Source organism: Ambystoma mexicanum, chromosome 10 (assembly GCF_040938575.1).
Source record: "Ambystoma mexicanum isolate Mex_15411 chromosome 10, UKY_AmexF1_1, whole genome shotgun sequence".
Taxonomy (NCBI): Eukaryota; Metazoa; Chordata; class Amphibia; order Caudata; family Ambystomatidae; genus Ambystoma; species Ambystoma mexicanum.
In genome coordinates this window covers 642,396,090-642,414,213 of record NC_090932.1, presented here as the reverse complement: position 1 = coordinate 642,414,213, position 18,124 = coordinate 642,396,090, and the positions used below count along the sequence as shown (strand labels likewise).

The 18,124-nt window shown below is 48.8% G+C and overlaps 1 protein-coding gene across 6 annotated transcripts in view; it reads left to right on the top strand.

The window, feature by feature from the left end:
* The window catches only part of SCLY (selenocysteine lyase), a 951,200-nt gene that overhangs the window by 680,671 nt on the left and 252,405 nt on the right, over window positions 1-18,124 (top strand). For 5 of the 6 annotated variants that reach the window (XM_069618226.1, XM_069618229.1, XM_069618227.1 and 2 more), the window contains one exon: window positions 4,682-4,784. In XM_069618226.1, coding sequence (XP_069474327.1) covers window positions 4,682-4,784 — 103 coding nt within the window. Of the gene's footprint in view, window positions 1-4,681; window positions 4,785-6,866; window positions 6,976-18,124 lie in introns of all 6 variants that reach the window. The other variant, XM_069618231.1, reaches the window with a different exon arrangement.

Below are 18,124 nucleotides of genomic sequence, written 5' to 3'. Positions count from 1 at the left end.
TACCGGGTCCCGGAAGCGGCCCCCTTGTGCCTCCGGGCACAGCCTACCCCGGACTCCGTCGTCTCCACGGCGGCCAAGAAGAAAGCGGGGGGGGGGGGTGCAGCCTCCACGTCGACTTCCCCGCCGGACGGCGAGGGGAAGAAATTGGACACGATGGGGCGCAGGGTCATCTCGTCTGCAGCGACGACGATTAAGGCGGCTAACGCCTTGGCTATCGTAGCCCGGTACGACAGGGAGCTGTGGTACAAGCTGGCTCCCCTGCTGGACTTCCTACCGGACGACAAGAGGGCGGATGCCCTGGAGATCTTGCAGGAAGGTGAGATGGCGTCGGACCACGCCATCACTATTGTGACGGACATCGCCGACACTGGATTTCGCCAGTTGGGCAACGGCGTGTGCCTTAGGCGGCGTGGATGGCTCAAGGCTACTGACTTCCGTCAAGACGTACAGACCAGAGTCCTGGACATGCCGTTCGATGGGAACAACCTGTTTGGGAAAACAGTGGACGATTCCCTTCAAGCCATTAAAGCGGACACGGAGACGGCCCGGGCTCTCGGGGTTCTCCAGCAACGGCGGCCGCCCTTTCGGAGCGGCGGAGGCAAGGGCGCCTTCAAAGGTTCCGGCGGCGGATTTTCCACCTACCGTCAAGCGGCCCGTTCGTCGTCTCAGGAAGCTTACAGGGGACGAGGTCAAGGCGGCAAAGCCTCGTCTAAGCAGGATTGAACCGGCCGTGGGGTCAGACCCCCACCGAAGCACCCCGGTGGGAGGCCGGCTGGCAAGCTTCGTCAGCATGTGGGAGTCCATCTCCACCGACCGTTGGGTGCTGGACGCCCTAGCCCAGGGCCACGCGCTCGAGTTTCAAAGAAGGTGCCCGCGCGTCCCCCCTGTGGCCAGGAAAGAGCTTCACTACTTCCCTCAGCTTCTCCGGGAGGTGAAGGCGATGCTCAGGAAGGGCGCCATCGAACTCGTCCCAAAGAGGCTTCGGGGCTCCGGAGTTTACTCAAGATACTTCCTCGTGAAGAAGACGACGGGAGGATGGCGCCCCATCCTAGACCTACGACGGCTGAACAAGTTCATCAAGGCACAGAAGTTCCGGATGGTCACCCTCCAGCACGTCCTGGGTCAGCTGGAGGAGGGCGACTTCCTGTCGTCGTTGGATTTGGAGGATGCCTACTTCCATATTCCCATCCTAAAGGGGCACCGAAAATTTCTCAGGTTCGTGGTCCAAGGGCGTCACTATCAGTTCAGAGCCCTTCCCTTCGGTCTACGGTCGGCACCCAGGGTATTCACCAAGTGCCTCGCACCAGTGGCGGCGCAGCTGCGCCGAGAGGGGATCCACGTCTACCCCTACCTGGACGACTGGCTCATCCGAGCCAAGACGAGGGAGCTCGCCGTGGAGCACACGGCAAGGACCGTCCAACTTCTCACGGACCTGGGATTCTCCGTGAACTACGCCAAGTCCCACCTGGTACCCGTGCAAGACGCACTGTTTCTGGGAGCGAAGCTCGACACAGTGTCCCTTCTGGCCTCCCCGTGGGAGGAAAGGACCAGGGCCATCCTGGGCAAGGTACAGCGGATGTTGGTTGCCGACGCGGCCAAGGTGAGGTCCATCAAGTCCCTCCTCGGAATGATGTCTTCTTGCATCTACCTCATTCCCATGTGCAGGCTCCGGATGCGCCCGTTGCAGGAGTTCCTGGACGCGCGCTGGATCCAAACGACGGGCAGCTTCGAGGAGAGGATCACACTCGACGAGAGTTTCCGACGAGCGATCCGGTGGTGGGGCACCCGCGCGCATCTGACGGCGGGCATGGACTTCCAGACCCCAGGCCACCAGGAGACAGTGACCACGGATGCCTCCCTGGAAGGGCGGGGAGCGCACACCGAAAATCTGCACGCGAGAGGCCTTTGGCTCCCGACGGAGAAGTCCCTCCATATCAACGTCCTGGAGCTCCGTGCAGTGTTTTGGGCCCTCAGGTCCTTCCTTCCGTCCCTCAAGGGCAAGGTGGTGAGGATCTTCACCGACAACACCACCACCATGTTTTACATCAGGAAACAGGGCGGAACCAGGTCCCCAGCACTGTCCAAGGAGGCGCAGGACCTGTGGCATTGGGCCGTCGCCCAAAGGATGTTTCTGGTGCTGTTTCATCTGGCAGGGATAAAAAACACCATCGCCGACTCACTCAGCAGGGAGCTGCGCTCGTGCCACGAGTGGGAACTACGGCAGGATCTAGTGGATCGCCTCTTCCGACGGTGGGGCACACCCCAGATCGACCTGTTCGCGACGGCGACGAACTCCAAGTGCCGGAGGTTCGCCAGCAGGTTTCCCCAGCCGAGGAGCATGGGCGATGCTCTCTCGTTCCCCTGGGAGGGCCTGTTCCTATACGCGTTCCCTCCATTGCCACTACTGATCCGGCTCATCAACCAGTTCAAGAGGTCACGGTGCAGGATGATCCTCGTCGCACCTGCGTGGCCGAGGCAGATATGGTTCCCGGACCTTCTGGACTTGTCAGCGTCCCCGTCAATCAAGCTGCCAGTGGACGCGGATCTGCTCTCCAGGGAAGGAGGCGCCATCCTCCACCACGACCCGAAGTCGCTGAACTTGCAGGCCTGGCTCCTGCAGCGCTAGAGTTTGGAGGATACGACATACCGGCCGACTGCAGAGAGGTTCTTGCAAAGGCCAGGGCGTCCTCGACTCTTAAATGCTACGGACACAAATGGAAGAGGTTCTCTGTCTGGTGCCACGCACAGAAGATTAACCCTCTAAGGATTACGGCTCCCCAAGTACTGCCGTACCTGTTGACGCTGGCCAAAGCTGGACTGGCACACGCGTCCATCAAGATTCATCTTGCTGCGATCTCCCGATACACCAGAACCACGGGGCGGACGTCCTTGTGGTCTCATCGTCTGGTGAAAGAGTTCATGAAGGGACTGTTCAGATCGTTCCCGCCGGTGAAGGCTCCGGCTCCGGCCCCGGCATGGGAGCTCAACGTGGTGCTGACCAAGCTCATGGGACCTCCGTTCGAGCCTCTGCACTCGGCCCCGTTGAAGTTCCTGTCGTGGAAAACAGCGTTTCTTGTGGCCATCACCTCCGCACGACGGGTGGGAGAGATCCAAGCCCTTTCCTGCAAGGCCCCGTACTTGACTTTTCACGACACGAGGGTGGTGCTCAGGACGCACCCCTCCTTCATGCCCAAGGTGCCGTCGGACTTCCATCTAATCGAACCCTTGGTGTTGCTTGTGTTTTTCCCGTCGCCTTCGTCGCCGGCTGAGAGGACTTTGCACTCGCTGGATGTGGCTAGAGCGCTGAAGTTCTACGTGGACCGCACGAAGTGTTTTCGGAAGACGTCACAACTCTTTGTGAACTTTGGACCTGTCAATCAGGGGAAGGCTCTCTCGAAGGCTTCCATTTCCAGATGGCTCTCCGGCTGTATCATGTACTGTCACCGGTTGGCAAACCGACCGCTGCCTGGCCGTCCGAGAGCACATTCCACCAGAGCGATCGCAGCTACCACGGCGTTCCTATCTGGTGTGCCCCTGCTGGACATTTGCAGGGCTGCTACGTGGAGGTCGACGCACACCTTCACGAAATTCTACTGCGTCGATCGGGATTCCAGGGAGGAGTCCAGGGTCGGCCAAGCAGTGCTGCGCAACCTGTTCGCCTGAGGTGAGCCTGGTGAGGAGGTAAGATTGCTTAATGTTGAGTTGATGTGATGCTTAATGTTGAGCCTTTGCCACCTCCCGTGGTTGTGCATGTGGGTACTGCTATGTATTCTTTATTCATGAGCATGTGAATCCATGCCAGACCCCATGCTGGAGAAGGAACAAGTTACTTACCTGTAACTGTTGTTCTCCAGGTTGGGTCTGGCATGGATTCACATGCGAACCCTCCCGCCTACCCCTCTGCGGCTCTTCACTTGGTCATATTGCCACTTCACGTGCTTCCAAATCTGAAGATGGCTGGGGCTGGGGGGAAGAGAGGCGGGGCTTAGGTAGAGGGCAGTCATTGGCTGTGGTCAGTATGACGCAGAGTTCAGTGATTGGTTACTACTACGAAAGACAGATCAGAAACGAAACTGATACTGGTTTTTTCTTTACCGAGGATTCCCGGCCTGACGATGGGGAATATTCATGAGCATGTGAATCCATGCCAGACCCATGCTGGAGAACAACAGTTACAGGAAAGTAACTTGTTCCATATTGCCCATCTGTGAGCACACTCCTCCTATTAATTTGTGATTGCAGCTCATACTCTCCTATATGTAGGAATGAGTACTTTAGTCTTCATACTAGTGTATGCATGTTCCTACCTCTTTATTCATACATGTTTCACACCTCTCACTTGTACATGCAATTCATACTCAAGAGCATGTGTTTATATGTATCTGTGGAACATTTCCATGTCTATAAAGGCATGCCCACTTATCAGTTGTAAATGTATGCTTGTTTTCAGCTACACCCGCATACTCATCTAAGAGCATATGTTCATGCTCACCAATCAATATGCAGCAATCACCACCTCTGAATGCGCACTCATAGTTAACTTTAGCCAAAGCTTAGCATCTGGCATGTGCGAATAATGTCCTACGCTCTGCTTATAATGTTTTCACATGATCGTTTGTAAGTGGCCATGCGATTTGAGTCCTCCATGTATTTATTATGTGCCCTCTGTGTCCCCAAATAGGCTGGGTTTGGACAGCACAGGATCCACTTCAACAGCCACTTTCCCGGCTCCCAGCATCTTCCAAATACCTGTAATGTCTCTATCTTAGGACCAAAGCTGCAGGGTATGGAACCATTGCTCTATATTTGTTAACAGTTGTAGTGCATGTGTCTCATGCTGTCTACCGCCTTGTCTTTTGCTGTCTTCTATGTAACGTTATTATAATTGTTCTTTTATAACGCGCTTAATACCGGAAACCAGTTTCTAAGCGCGAGACCGGGATTCGAACCTTTGTTGCTAATCGTTGTCTTGCTTCCAAGACACACGTTGCCCTGTGATATCCACCCGGCATATTGGCTTCAATGATCTCTCATTGATTGTCACGCCCTGCCTGGAATTCTAGTATCACCTTATAGCTGTCTTTGTTCTGGTTCAGCGTTTTTTCTACTCTATTATCTACTCACTTTTTTTTGTTTTGGCTGTTAGATGGTGCTCCAGGGCTGCCTATATGCCCCAAGCTCTTGGAGTAGGAAGATAAGATATGGGGAGATGGAATGCGAGGAGGAACACACTGCTTGCACATGGTGTTTGATTAAGTTCCAACCCCCCATGTCCATGTTAAGGCCATCCGCCCGCCCACCCCTTTCTGCCCAAAACACCCTTTGGCGTGTGCATGAGCTAGTGCTAGCTCTTAGTTACATCACCGCAATGAATTAATGATGCCTTACATACCCAGGAATTGCAGATTCATACCATTACTATTAAAACACGGAGGTCGTTTTTCAGACATTTTTAGCTATTATGGAAACATTACAGTGCGCTTTGAGATGTTCATGTTTTCTGACATCTGAAAACATGCAGTAACATCTACATAATTATTAAATATAGCTTGCATACTCAGTAATTACAAGAACACTATCAAAAATGTCTGCAGGTTAGTATTTACTGGGCACGCTGCCAGAAATAAACGAGGTGGCTTATGTGTCTAGTTGAGTTAGCTATACAAAGAGCACAATTATTTGTTTTACTAATACTTGTTTTCTAGTCCTTCTACTCCTTCCCTGCCCCTTTCTGGCACTATTTGTCTCTAACCTTTCCCAGGTCCTCTTTTTTACGTTCTCCATTGCACTGATTCCGTTTCCAAGTCCATTATTTTTTCCTCTCTCACTTCATTTGTTCTCTGTCCTTTCTCATTGTCTTTTGCTGTCTTCTTCTATGTCACACTCTTGGCTTCAATGATGTCTCATTGATTGTCGTGCTCTGCTTGGCATTCTAGTAGTACCTTATAACTGACTGTGTTCTTGTTCAGCTTTTTTCTACACTCTCTCGACTAGCCTTTTCAGTTTTGGCTATTAGATGGTTCTCTAGGGCTGCCTATGTGCCCCAAACTCCTGAAATAGGAAGCCAACATATGGGGTAAATGGATGCGAGGAGGGACACACAGCTTTATACGACTTATAATTGTTATTCCTTCTGCCTCTTTCCTATCGCCATTCAACTGTGCGGAATTCACTCTTTCCTTTGCATCGATCCCTTGCCCCTCCCTTTCATGCTTTCTCTTTCTTCTGATCATTTTTCTGATGCGTTATCCTTCTGTTCTATTCCCCCTTTCACAGTCTCTTCATTGTACTTCTATTTCTTGCTTCCCACTTGTCTAATCTGTTACTGTTCTTGCTCTGTATTTTGCTCTGGCCCTTTGTTTCTGCCGTTTTATCATATTCTTCTAGCACAATATTGCAGGTTTCTTTAGAAAGGTACCATGTGTAAGAATTGTGGTTTCTTATTTTTTGGGGGCGGGGGTGTGTGGTTCTTGGGTCAAATGATGTCTGTTTGTAAAATAAACAGCCCTTCAACACCTTATTAGTTTACTTTTTTTCGGCCATCAGTGGATCTGTGGACACTGACATTTCTTTAAAGCTGGGTTCGTTTTTGAGGTGCATTTTATTACTTTTCATGATTTTTTTTTCTTCTGCAGTTTGGCTACAGTTTATCTTTTTACCACTGCCGCAGCTGTTTTTTCTTTTAGAGTTTGATTTGTATTTTATTCTTTAGATTGTGTTGACAAATGTCCAAAATTAATGTGCACACAGTAGTTTACCATCATACGATGATATTCGTGCAAGCATGGGCGTAGGAGGCACATAAAGTCTGGGGGAGACAGGGGACACCTTGGGGACTTTGCTTTTTCTTTTTCTTTATTGTGTAGGACTGCAGGCATCCTCTCGCCTGGCACAGTGTCTATTGGGTGGGGCACCAGGCCATGCAGAGTGGACCCTGTGTGTGTATAAGTGTCAGCAGCATGGCGCCACATTAAGGTAAGTGAAGTTATTTAATCTGTAAGCGCATATGGACTTGGAAAAGGTAATAGCATTATACGTTACTGACTGAAATATTTATGTGATTATTATTTTTCAACAGATAGGGAAATTAAAAGTAACATCCATACCTGAAGAAGGGGGCAAAGGAACCCCGAAACGCGTCATATTATATGTTGATCGACTGCTGGAGAACAATATGATGATAATATTGTTGGGTCAATATAGGGTTACTTGATTCGATGTCAAGACCGGAGGCTCCCATTATGCTTCTCTTTCTTTTATTAATATATAAATAGAAAGCTCAGCAGCAAGTGTTAATGCACCTTATTGAAAGCGCAGGAGTGTGTGGCAGACAAAAGGTGCATGAAAAAAACACAAAGAACTTAGTAAATATTAACAAAAACAGTGTAAGTCCAAAAAAAAACTTCATTTCCCAAGATGCTTCAGGAAAAGGTCCAGCAAAGGGTCACAAACAGGTGACTTAGTCCACCAATGAATAACTGGCTGTCCATATAAACAGTCATGCAAATTATGTCACTTCCTCTTTCTTGCTGCTCACAGCAAAGATAAGTACCCATTTTTTTTTATCTCCTTGATCATAAAAAAAATTTTTTTTAGAATTTTAAATTTAAATATATTTTAATAAGGTGAATGATATATGTACATATTTTATTTAGCGTTCGTAACTATAATTAGTATACGCGCGCGTAACGCGCTTCATTGTCTCCGTGTCAGTTTCACTCGATCCTCCGCGTTAGCAGCTTCGCTGCCGCGAGAGGATCTCTGCTGCTGACAGGAGCCCTCGTGTTTGCGAGCGGCCCTGTTAATTTATTCACTCCTCCGTGCGCGGCCCCCGGCTCGCTCTTCACTCCCACAGAGCCCGGGAAGGCCGCACACAGAGAGCATTTCGCTGCGGTGGCCTTCCGTGGCCACTAGAGGGAGCCTCTGCTCCCTGAGTCCTTTCCTCAAACAGCTGGCGCTCACTTGTCATTTCCGTTGCTTTTACAACGGATTTTGAAAGCGAGCGCCAGCTGCAATTACGAGCCCCCTTTCCTTTCCTTTCTTCTGTTTAACATCATAAAAAAAAAAGAAAGAAAACGGAAATCGAAGGAAGTCTCTACAGATAACTTCCACAGAAGCAGATTGATTTTCCTTTTCAGCAAGGTATCGTGCTCCACACCTTCTTTGTCTGAAATTAAGTGGGCTGAGAGAAGGCTGTCTGTTGCCCACAAAGAGCATTTATATTTAAAAAAAAAAAAAAGAGGTGCATTTGAAATTGATTATGGCAGCTCAGTACTTCCCCCAGGCAGATCAGGATTGGTCTGATCATGAGGAGGAAGAGTATCAGATAGATGAGGTGGCAATGGCAGACAGCCTCATAAAGGTGCTGGGATCCTCAGTGGAGACCACCATCAAGAAGGCAGTATCTGAGATGCTCCTGCCTATCCAGCAGCGCCTAGACAGTATGGAGGAGCATCTTCAGGAGACCTCCCCAACAGGGAGAAATAAAACCCGCAAAAGAAAGCACCTTATAGATGGGGGATCTTCTCCGGCTCGTAGGAGCAAAGACTCCATGACCCCCCGAGCCAGCCTACTCCTGCCACCGCTGCCGTCTCAGACGCCTTCTCCAGGCTTAAAAAAGCCTTCATGGACAGGAAGGACACCCCTTCCCTAGAAAGACCCTCTTACCCCGAGGAAGACAACAGGGGTATTAGACCCTCAAGCCCGGAGGCAGAGGAACAGGGCACTGATGACGAAGATAGAGGGGTCTATGATAACTACCATCCCCTTTCATCCTCTGATGAGGATTCTCAAACTATAGGGTCGCGACCCTCTACCTCTGGGATTGTGGCAGTCCCCATCCCCAAGAAGGTAACGGAGGAACCCCCCACTTCCAGCGGGATGTTTGCTCCAGAAGATCTTGTGCACCCCAGATCCTCTGACTGGGAGCCTTCGTCCAGAACAACCAATTACATCATGAACAGACTTCGCAAGCCTCTAGATAAGGAAGTAAGGGCCAGATTAAAGGTAGAATGCCCCCGTCCCAATATTCCTGGGAAAGTAGCCCTCACCCCGGAGCTAGACTCCAAGATGATCACATTTCTAGGAAAGAATGTGAAAGACCCGAGAAAGGGTATCGACCGCGCTTGGAAGTCCTGTCAGGACAGAGTCCTGGACATTACTGGTCCTCTAGCCAAGATTATGGACCTGGCCGAGGCAGCCATTGATTCCAGTGATCCCATCAATCCAACAATCCTTTCAGGTTGGGCGCAAAGAGCCCTCTGTCTACTGGGTAATGCCAGTTGCGCCATCTCGGCTGAACGCCGTAAAGGTATTTTATACAAAATTGACGGCAAACTAACCGAGCTAGCAGATACAGAATCAGGAGCAGCAGCCCAAGGTCTGCTTTTCGGAGACCCATTCATGAAAGAAATGTCGAAATTCGTCGGCACATTTACAGCCTTGGATAAGGCTCAAGCCTCCATCAGAAGGGTTTTTGCTACTAAGGTTTTCTCCAGGGCCGGACGAGGCAGAGGTCGCTCCTCCGGCCGCTTCGCCTTTGATCGAAGACCTCAGCAATCCCGGGACCAATACAATTCTTGGCAGGACCGCTCAGACACTTTCTTCCCCTCAAGAGGGCGGGGAAGAGGTTGTGGATGGAGAAGAAGTGCAAGATATCCAGCCCAACAGCAAACTACAGGTCAGTGTACCCATAGCAGCGCCTGCGCCACAGACACCCGTAGGGGGGAGGTTAGCTCTTTTTGCACAGGCATGGGACTCCTTATCAGGAGATGCATGGATCAGGGACGCAGAGCGCGGCCTGCGCTTGGAGTTTTTCGCTCAACCTCATCAAACCACTCGTCCTGCACCATTAGTTATGTCCATAGCAGATGAGGAAGCGTTAGATGGCGAAATACGCAGTCTACATCTAAAACAAGCAATTCGCCCCTGCTCAAGCCAAGGCGGGTTCTTCAGTCCCATATTCTTGGTTCGCAGGAAGCAAAAAGTACGCCCAGTTATAAATTTGAGAGCTCTCAACGACTTCATTGTCTACCATCATTTCAAGATGGAAGGGATACACATGCTCAGGGACATCCTGAGGCCAAACGATTGGCTTGTGCGCCTGGACTTGAAGGACGCTTACCTAGCAGTTCCTATTCACCAGGCCCACATAAGCTATCTCAGATTTTCCTGGAAAAACCAAGACTGGGAGTGCACGAGTTTACCCTTCGGGCTCTCCTCAGCGCCTTGGGCCTTTACCAAACTTCTGCGACCCGTAGTAGCCCGCTTGAGAGAACTGGGAGTAAGATTAATAGTCTATCTAGACGACATTATCTTCATGGCTCATTCTCAAGCCCTAGTAGTGCATCAGGCCAGAATAGCCATCGACCTACTGCACAGTCTTGGTTTCCTCATAAACTGGGAGAAATCTGTACTCCGTCCATCTCAGAATCTAGAATTTCTCGGATTCTTGGTGGACACCTTGAACTCGCAACTTAATCTTCCCGTGGCCAAGATACATGCGACACGGAGGGAGATCCGCAGACTTCTACAGAGAGACCTCATATCTCTTCGAGAGTTGGCAAGAGTAATCGGTCTCCTGTCGTCTTCCATTCAAGCGATTTTTCCCGGTCCTCTTCATTACAGAGAATTGCAAAGGCTCAAGGGTCAGCATCTGAGACGGAGCCTCTCTTACTCTCAACATCTGACACTGTCGACCTCTGCGCGCACGGAGCTCAATTGGTGGCTCACTCATATGGAAGCTTGGAACGGCAGAGCCATTTTCGGATCCACCCCCGATATTATCATAGAATCAGACGCCAGTCGCTCCGGTTGGGGAGCGAGATGCGGCTCTGTAGCCACAGGAGGGTTCTGGTCTCCTCAGGAGCTGAAAATGCATATAAACTGTCTGGAGCTTCTCGCCGGCTCATTCGCTGTGCGCTCCTTTGCCAGAGGCAAAGCGAGTTGTTGTATCTTACTAAAGATGGACAACATCTCCGCAGTATGGTACATCAATCACCTGGGAGGGACCAAGTCAAGACCTCTAGCGGAATTAGCCAAGGATTTTTGGCATTTCTGTCTGGAACACCAGATCTCGGTGACAGCGGAATATCTCCCAGGGCTCACAAACGTAGTGGCGGACTGGCACTCCACAGATTTCAGCGACTGGAGGCTCGACATAGAAGTCTTTCTCCGCCGCCAGCGAACATGGGGCCCCATGTCCGTAGATCTCTTTGCATCCCGTCTCAACTCCCAGCTACCCATCTTTTACAGTTGGAGACCGGACCCAGCAGCAGCTGCGACCAATGCATTCCTACAGCAGTGGACCCAGGGGATTCACTATGCCTTTTCTCCATTTACAATGATAGCGAGGACCCTGGCGAAGGCCCGTCAGGAGCATACGGACCTGGTCCTCATAGCCCCGGTCTGGACCTCTCAGACCTGGTATCCAGTTCTTCTGGAACTTTCTTCGGATTTTCCTATCCTTCTACCCCAATTTCCAGATCTCCTTCTGGATCCGTCAGGACAGCGTCACCCCCTTCTCCTCAACGGATCACTGAACCTAGCAGCCTGGAGGATTTCAGGTCAAGGTGGAGGATTCCCGGCATATCAGCCATGGCAATCAACCTCATTGAGGAAAGCTGGGCCCCTGCTACCCTCAAGAGATATTCTAACTCCTGGAACGCCTGGAGTAACTGGTGCCGAAGGAACGGTTCACATCCAGTTTCAGCACCTATAGAGGAAATCCTAAATTTCCTGGCATCATTAGTTGAAAGAGGCCTCGCCTATAGGACAGTTAACGCCTACCGCTCAGCTATTTCCGCCGGGCATGATCTCATTCAGGGGCTTCCAGCTGGAGAGCATCAGCTCGTCTGCAGACTCCTTAAAGGAATAAGACTTACAATTCCGCCCCCGTCCCACTATAAGCTTTGGGACGTCAACAAGGTTCTAAATCTTTTTCTGTCATGGCCGCATAACAAGGACCTGTCTCGGACTGCCTTGTCATGCAAACGTACTACACTGCTCTGCTTAGTCTCCTGCAGGAGGGTCTCTGACGTTAGAGCTCTCGATCTGCCGGGCAGGACCTTTTCTCCTGATGGGGCGGTATTCCATTTGCACAGGAGAACGAAATGTAACTCTAGGGTTATTTCGTACCCCGCTTTCAAAGATCAACCTAAGCTTTGCCTAGTTAAATGCTTAAAAGTTTACGAGGAGCAGTCTGCCCCGCTTAGGACTTCCCCTAACGAGCAACTGCTAATAGCCCTGCGTAAACCGCACAAGGCAGTTTCGTCTCCAACCCTAGCATGCTGGGTGCGCTGGACTCTGACTCAAGCAGGAATAGATACCCTGCATTTCGGGGCCCACTCCGTGAGAGGAGCCATGGCCTCCAAAGCATTTCAGGTCGGAGTACGCCTAGAAGATATCATGAGAATGGCGGATTGGTCAGGTGAATCAATATTCAAGGAATTCTACCTGAAACCGCTAGAACAACCAGCATCTAACGTGGTAAGTAAGCTTTAAACAAGCATAATGGGAGCCTCCGGTCTTGACATAGAATAAAGATTTTCCATAATAACTTACTAGAAATTCTTGATTCTATTAAAGACACGGAGGCGAGCATTATCCCGCCCAGCAAGAGAAATAACAGCGCTACCACCTTTGGGTAATAATTGTGCGACTTGTTTGGGAATGTTACTGCTTATTGGACTGACTTATGTATGTCAAGTTAACACACTATTTCTCTCCCACCCCCGTAAGGGGAACTAGGGTTCTCTGATGCATGAACTAATTCTAGTTACTTTCTCTTCTCTGACAGCGGCTTCAGACAAGCCCTCCTGATCGCCTAATCAGCTCTGCTTCGGCTTCAGTCACAAGATGACCTCAGTTACAGTTCTTCTTTTCACCGTTTTTTTTTTTTTTTTTCTTCAAGTTCGCAGCTTTCGAAAGAGGAAGTGACATAATTTGCATGACTGTTTATATGGACAGCCAGTTATTCATTGGTGGACTAAGTCACATGTTTGTGACCCTTTGCTGGACCTTTTCCTGAAGCATCTTGGGAAATGGAGTTTTTTTTTGGACTTACACTGTTTTTGTTAATATTTACTAAGTTCTTTGTGTTTTTTTCATGCACCTTTTGTCTGCCACGCACTCCTGCGCTTTCAATAAGGTGCATTAACACTTGCTGCTGAGCTTTCTATTTATATATTAATAAAAGAAAGAGAAGCATAATGCTCGCCTCCGTGTCTTTAATAGAATCAAGAATTTCTAGAAAGTTATTATGGAAATTCTTTATTGTACTACACACTACTTTGAATGTGCTTTGAATCAGTGATGTAAATAAATACACACATTTTTTTCAAAATTATTTTCCTAATCAATTATATTCTAATAAGAATTGGTTCATGTTGAATTTGGAACTCTGATTAGAATTGTGAAATACTTACTTCAGTCCGATAGGTGACTGTAATGAAAATGTATTCTCTGTATGTTTTGAAGTTTTTAAAAAAAAAATAAAAAAAGATTTGTTTACTGTGCATAAGAGGAATAGTATGTAAAACATACTTATACTCAATGAAATTTAATTGAAGAGGATTCACGTCCTCATTTGGAGTGACCAGGTTGTCATCTCAGATTTCTGAGTGGATATTAGCTTGCTGCCACCGTCAGGCCACCTATTTTATTTCCAGAGTTTCTCATATGAAAGGGGTTGGGATTTCTGAATATGGGCCACTTTGAACATTATTTCCAGGGCCTCTTTTGGTTGCCAGTCCACCTCTGAATATTAGTAAGCTTCCAGTCTTGTCAAAGAATAATATCCCAAAAAACTCCTTGTTTTTTGGAAACATGTTGAACACTTGGACATGTTTACAGAACCGGATGAAAGCACCCCTTTCCTAGTAAAGTGCATTGTTTTTGTAATATTGAAGGTCAACATGATGATGTACTGATATCAAATTCTCAAGTGCTAAGAGTGTGTATGTTTGCCTTGAATTTTTGTAAGGAATCATTGCAGGCTTTGCCCACTCCCAGACTCTTAAACACCTGTTGGCAGGTTTACTTTAAAAAACCAAAACATAATGGAAACATTTAAGGACCGCTTAAAAAACAGACTTTGCTTATGAGACCCTGAAAACGGCCCCACATCCATAAGACTCTCGTGGTCAGTATACAGCTTGGGGATTGCAGAGTACTTGATGCAACTTGTCATCGCGGACGGCAACATCCGGAGGCTGCATGCAACTGGATTCTGCAGCAGACAGTGGCAGAGACACAGTGCACTGTGCGCAACACAGATCTATTCTGGGGGGGATAAATGCCATTATATCCCCCCACTTAATATTATGGGGGGGTTGTCCCCCCACTATCCTCCATATCCTACGCCCATGCATGCAAGTGAAATGTAAGCGGGACATTTTTTAAACTGCAAATTCCACAGAGGGGGGGAACCTACATTTCCGTGCACTGCAGTTTCCTCCATGCAGTTTCTTTTTAAAACTCTCTTTGTACAAACAAACAAGACAGCAACTCTTTACAGGCAATTTGTAACAACTCAGTTCGAAAACATTTCCTAAAACCACATCAATTACAAGAAATCATCAGTCGAGTCTGTGGATTCAGTTGGATCAGATTGTAATTTTGATAACAAATAGGATTCATACGGATCCCATATATGTTTAGCTTGTGCAGAAGGGTGTATCATAGCACAATATTCAGCTTCCACATCATGGCAATGCAGGATATCAGACTTCCAATGCTCATGCCTAGGTGGACGTCTCCATCCCCAAACTATGGCCACCCTCCTTTTTGCTAGCACCAAACGGAGGTCTGACGTGTTTATTTTTCCTATGCTCACCGCACGACATACACATAGACCCGTGTACTCTGGGTGGACACAGCCTACAGGCGCAGTCTCCCGTCATATTTAGTTGGGATCTGACAGATGGAGTACACAATGCATCTGCAGAAGGGCCAAACGTTCCCCCTGCCATGGCCAGCCTAATTAACAAAGGCTTTATGGATCCACCCTGACCTTTTGTTGAGCCATGTAGCTGGTGGCAGCATTCACATACTAATCAGAGTTTAATTCAAACACGCCCACATGGGGCCTGGCTGCAGAGGCTAACAAAGGGGACAGGAAACTGTAAGGGAGGCATGGTATCACAAGTATGACACTGACACAAAAGTTAAAAGTTTCAAAACCTTTATTAGATTCTTGGGGTTTGGAAAAACTCCTACTTTGCCCTATAGGTATGATGGGAGTTGTCTCTACCATCAAATAATAAAGAAAAGACAGCCCTTGCCAGTCTGTCAAATCAAAATGCCCTATACTAACGAAACCTAATGCCTGCCCTATCTCATATCCAAAAAGTGTGTAAAGGGGAATTTGTATGCAAAGAAAAGTCAATGTTATAACATAAAGAATCAATGTGGCTGAGTCAGCTCTCCTCCCCACGTTGGACAGCACAGAGTAAGGTAGCCCCCGTAAACAGGATGACACACCCTGGAAAGGGTTATCAGATGCCCTAGGGAAAGGCGCACACTACAAATAAAATAAATACAAATCAAATAAAGGCTGTTCAAAACGTGGGTTGAGGCCCGCTTGCCCTTTCATGTTAGTCACTTATTCCAGCTTTCCAAAAGTTCTTTCACAGTTCATCAAAAGTTCACGCAGGTCTCCCTCTGTCGGGTTCGGACCACTCAAGGCATCAATAGTTCACGTAGTCTGGCTTGGACCATTCAATCAAAAAGTACCTGATTCAATGTAGATCTCCCTCAGCCCGCCGCGGACCTCGCAATCACAGCACTTGCAGGGGTTCCCTTCCCCAAAATTCATTCACATTCTTTAGGGGTTATCTTCCCCTGACTTATTTCATGTTTCTGGTCTCCCTCAGCCGATGTGCAAGGCTTTTACCATGGAACTCTGCAGGACCACTACGACTTTCACTTGAGCTTTCCCTTAACATTGTCACAATGTCGCTTGATATTAGTACTCCTGTATCTAAATCAGAAAAGTTCACAGAAATCTTCCTCTTCAAGCAACCACCTTTTAACTTCCCCTTTCGTCAGGGCTAATCTTGACCATTTCGCATTTCAGAGTTCGTTCACTTTGCTGCTTTATAACAAGACATCAAACGTTTTGCAAAGACTTTCGAGTGGGCTATTTCCTTTCGCCGGACCACTCCGCTACTCTGTATCACTGGCTTCAAAGTTATCTGTAACTTACAAGTACATTACTGGTTTGATTTCTTTGGCGCCTCATCAGAACGTGCGCAACCTTCAATCATGCGATACACTGTTGTAGCTTCAATCTTTTCTTGACACAAACCAGCCTTTCATTTTTTTCGCTAACTCACCGGTTGTGTGCATTCCTTTCTTGTCTTTGCAGCTTTTTATTGACGTGTTTAGGTGCCTTGCCTCCCCTCTCCCCAACTCTGTCGTTCATCCGGGAGGGTCGCTGGCGTCCTTAAAACACAATGTAGGCGGCTTCTTGTCTGGCATTTGGCTTTCTCTGCATCTTCTTCACGGTTTCTCGGAGGCAACAACCTCCTGCAGTTAACTTCAAGGATTTCTTATCCTTCCCTCTGGTCCCTCGATCGGTCGTCCTGCTCCAGTGTGTTTGCCTTCGCCCCGGAAGATCGGCTCCTTCTCGTGACTCACCTTGCTCAGAGGGTGTCTCTATGTTTCGCCTTTTATCCGTGTGGGAGGAGCTAATGGGTCTCAGATTTATGTGATAAAGGTAAAATGCATGATTTTGAATGACCTGATTAACGGGACATGTCCATTGAGATATGTAAGGGTTAGCCTCTTTGCTTTCAGTGGCCCTCTTCCTCGGCCCAGTGTTTATGTAGAAGGGGGCGAGGGAGTTGGGACGTTGGAGAATCCTATAAAATAGGATGGGGAATGGGCACATGAAAGGGGATACCACGTTTCACCAATGGTTATCTCACCCCTACTCCCCGAGGATCCCCCACCCAGGTGATCCTTCCACACTGGTCCATTCCCAGGGTCTGGATCCAAAGGCGATGGCCGTGCCCTGGCCACCTAAGAGAGCGATCCCTGGGGGCTAGCAAGTGAGACACCCTTTGGTCTCTCACAAAACCCAACACCCTTTCATGTGCACTGTGTCAACCTGAAGCTAGCTCCTGCCCTCGGTATCGATTGACAGTAAAATGTCATGTCTGGGATTGCATGTTAACAGTAGTCATCCCCGCTGGGGACCCCATTCAGAAGGTACGAGAATGTGGTTTGGCGAAGCCAGAAAATCTGGTCTTGCCGCAGCTTCATGGGAGACCTGCCGCTTTAATCAGGAACCACAGGGATCTCTTTTAACCACAGGTGACCCTTTGATCCACAACAGACAGGAAGATAGGTGCGACTTAGTATTACATGTTTTCACCCCTTTACCTTTTCTGTTGCAAAGCACTCTGTTTATGACCTCACACATACGGGAGATTGTTGGTGGGGACCCAGGATTGGTTCATTAAGGTAGGCTTAGCCTACACCAATCCCTGTGGTCCATTTGGCTTTAAAAGAGGGCTGAGACATCTTTTGGCAGATCATCTGAAGACTTTACAAGGGGTAACAAGAAGAACTCGCCATTGGACCCTGTCTGAAGGTACTGTCTGCCTTAGATCTTCCGCCAGTGAAGGAAGGCCAGGACCTCCAAGAGGGAAGCTAGATCCCTCCCCTAAACATCTCCCAGGGAACAGAGGGAGATACCGAATTCAGAGGACCATCCAGCAGCTCCAGAACCGTTACCCAGCAAGCACACAGTATGTCCTTATAGGATCTGCAGCAAGCTTCTTAGGTGGGAAGTGCCAGAGTGTCTTTGAACCCGAAACCAAGGACACTCTCCTCAGCTTTGGGACGTCCGCCTTAAAGGAGGACACAAGCCCAGTGAAGGAGCTATGAGAAGTGCATTGGCGAGCATTTATCAAACTTCGCCTTAAAGGACATTTTTAAGCCAGTCTAGCCCCTCGATCTACAACCGACTGCACCGCTGACTGTTGTTACGCGGCAGTCGCTAAAGCCGTCGAGACTCCTCGACCAGTGCTTCAGAACCGCCGACCAGCTCTGAGACAACGATTCCTGACCCTGAGCTGCCATGTAGGCCAGCCTTCAGCTGTCCGTCCAGCATTGCTCG